A 1,083-nucleotide genomic window follows, 5' to 3' on the forward strand; every position below is an offset into this window, starting at 1 on the left:
TCTAATAATAAATTTTTAAACACTTAAATAAAATTGTTCTTTCCATAATTATAATATAATTTTAATTATATATACATATATATCTAACATATTTACATATAAAAATATTGATTCGCTTCCAAAACTGACTCGATTAGCTTCTAAAGCTAGCTTTCGTGCGAATCTCACAAGTGATTGTATATGTTTGCATTGGTTTCAATGTACCCGCTGTTAAATAGAGAACGACGTTGAGTTGAGGAAAAGGACAGGAAAATCAACACGATAGATTTTCATAGGTATGGTTTCTCATAAAGAAACGCAGAGAAAGTCACTCAGGTTTCCTTTAACAAAAGCACGCTCATTCGCGGGACGACCGACTCGGTACGAACGCATGCACGTATTTCGTGTACATTTCGTCACGCGCGACCGACGAGAACGGTCACAGGTAGAGCGAGCGAAGGCCTCGTTATAGCAGCCGTTGAGCGAGAGAGCGAGTGAGCGACGATAGGACTTCATCGGAGAGGAGATCCCTCTCTCTCTTTCTCTTTCTCTTTCTCTTTCTCTTTCTCTCACGTTTCTCTCCTGCAAATCCCAGGCTCTATACCGGCGTTCTACAGAGAAGTCTACGAGAAGATTTGCTCGCCCACCAGGGGAAATGTGAAGCTCGAGGTGTTTAGGTCTCTACTTGTCAAATCGCAGCTAAGCGGCTCCATCGTCAATCAGGTATGGCGCTTCTATGTCTCGTTTATTTATTTATTTGTAAAACTGGATGTATATTATAAATTCACACTGAAAAATATTGTTTAATCAATAAAGATTTAGGGTAGATCATTGAGATTCTCCTTATATTCACAATCAGTTGTGTGTATTTGCGGTCTTAATTTCTTCAGGCTTTGCGTACATTGTAATGTACACCGAATTTGAAGATATTCATTGAAATTATTTAATTCTATCTATGTCATCTGATATCTGATGTACATAATAATGTATATATTGAAAAAATAGTTAAAATTTTGAAGAAAGTTAATTGTTTAATATGAATTAATTATTAAAGTGCGCATGAATTTAAAAACAATTTTTTAACATGTGGGGGGGGGGGGGGGG

At 36.9% G+C, this 1,083-nt stretch overlaps 1 protein-coding gene across 1 annotated transcript in view; it reads left to right on the forward strand.

The window, feature by feature from the left end:
- LOC108692166 (sorting nexin-8-like) overlaps positions 1-1,083 on the forward strand; it is a 23,033-nt gene that overhangs the window by 2,752 nt on the left and 19,198 nt on the right. The window contains exon 2 of the mRNA XM_018200326.1: positions 575-702. Coding sequence (XP_018055815.1) covers positions 575-702 — 128 coding nt within the window. The remainder of the gene's footprint in view (positions 1-574; positions 703-1,083) is intronic.

The sequence above is a fragment of the Atta colombica genome, unplaced genomic scaffold, assembly GCF_001594045.1.
Source record: "Atta colombica isolate Treedump-2 unplaced genomic scaffold, Acol1.0 scaffold107, whole genome shotgun sequence".
Taxonomy (NCBI): domain Eukaryota; kingdom Metazoa; phylum Arthropoda; class Insecta; order Hymenoptera; family Formicidae; genus Atta; species Atta colombica.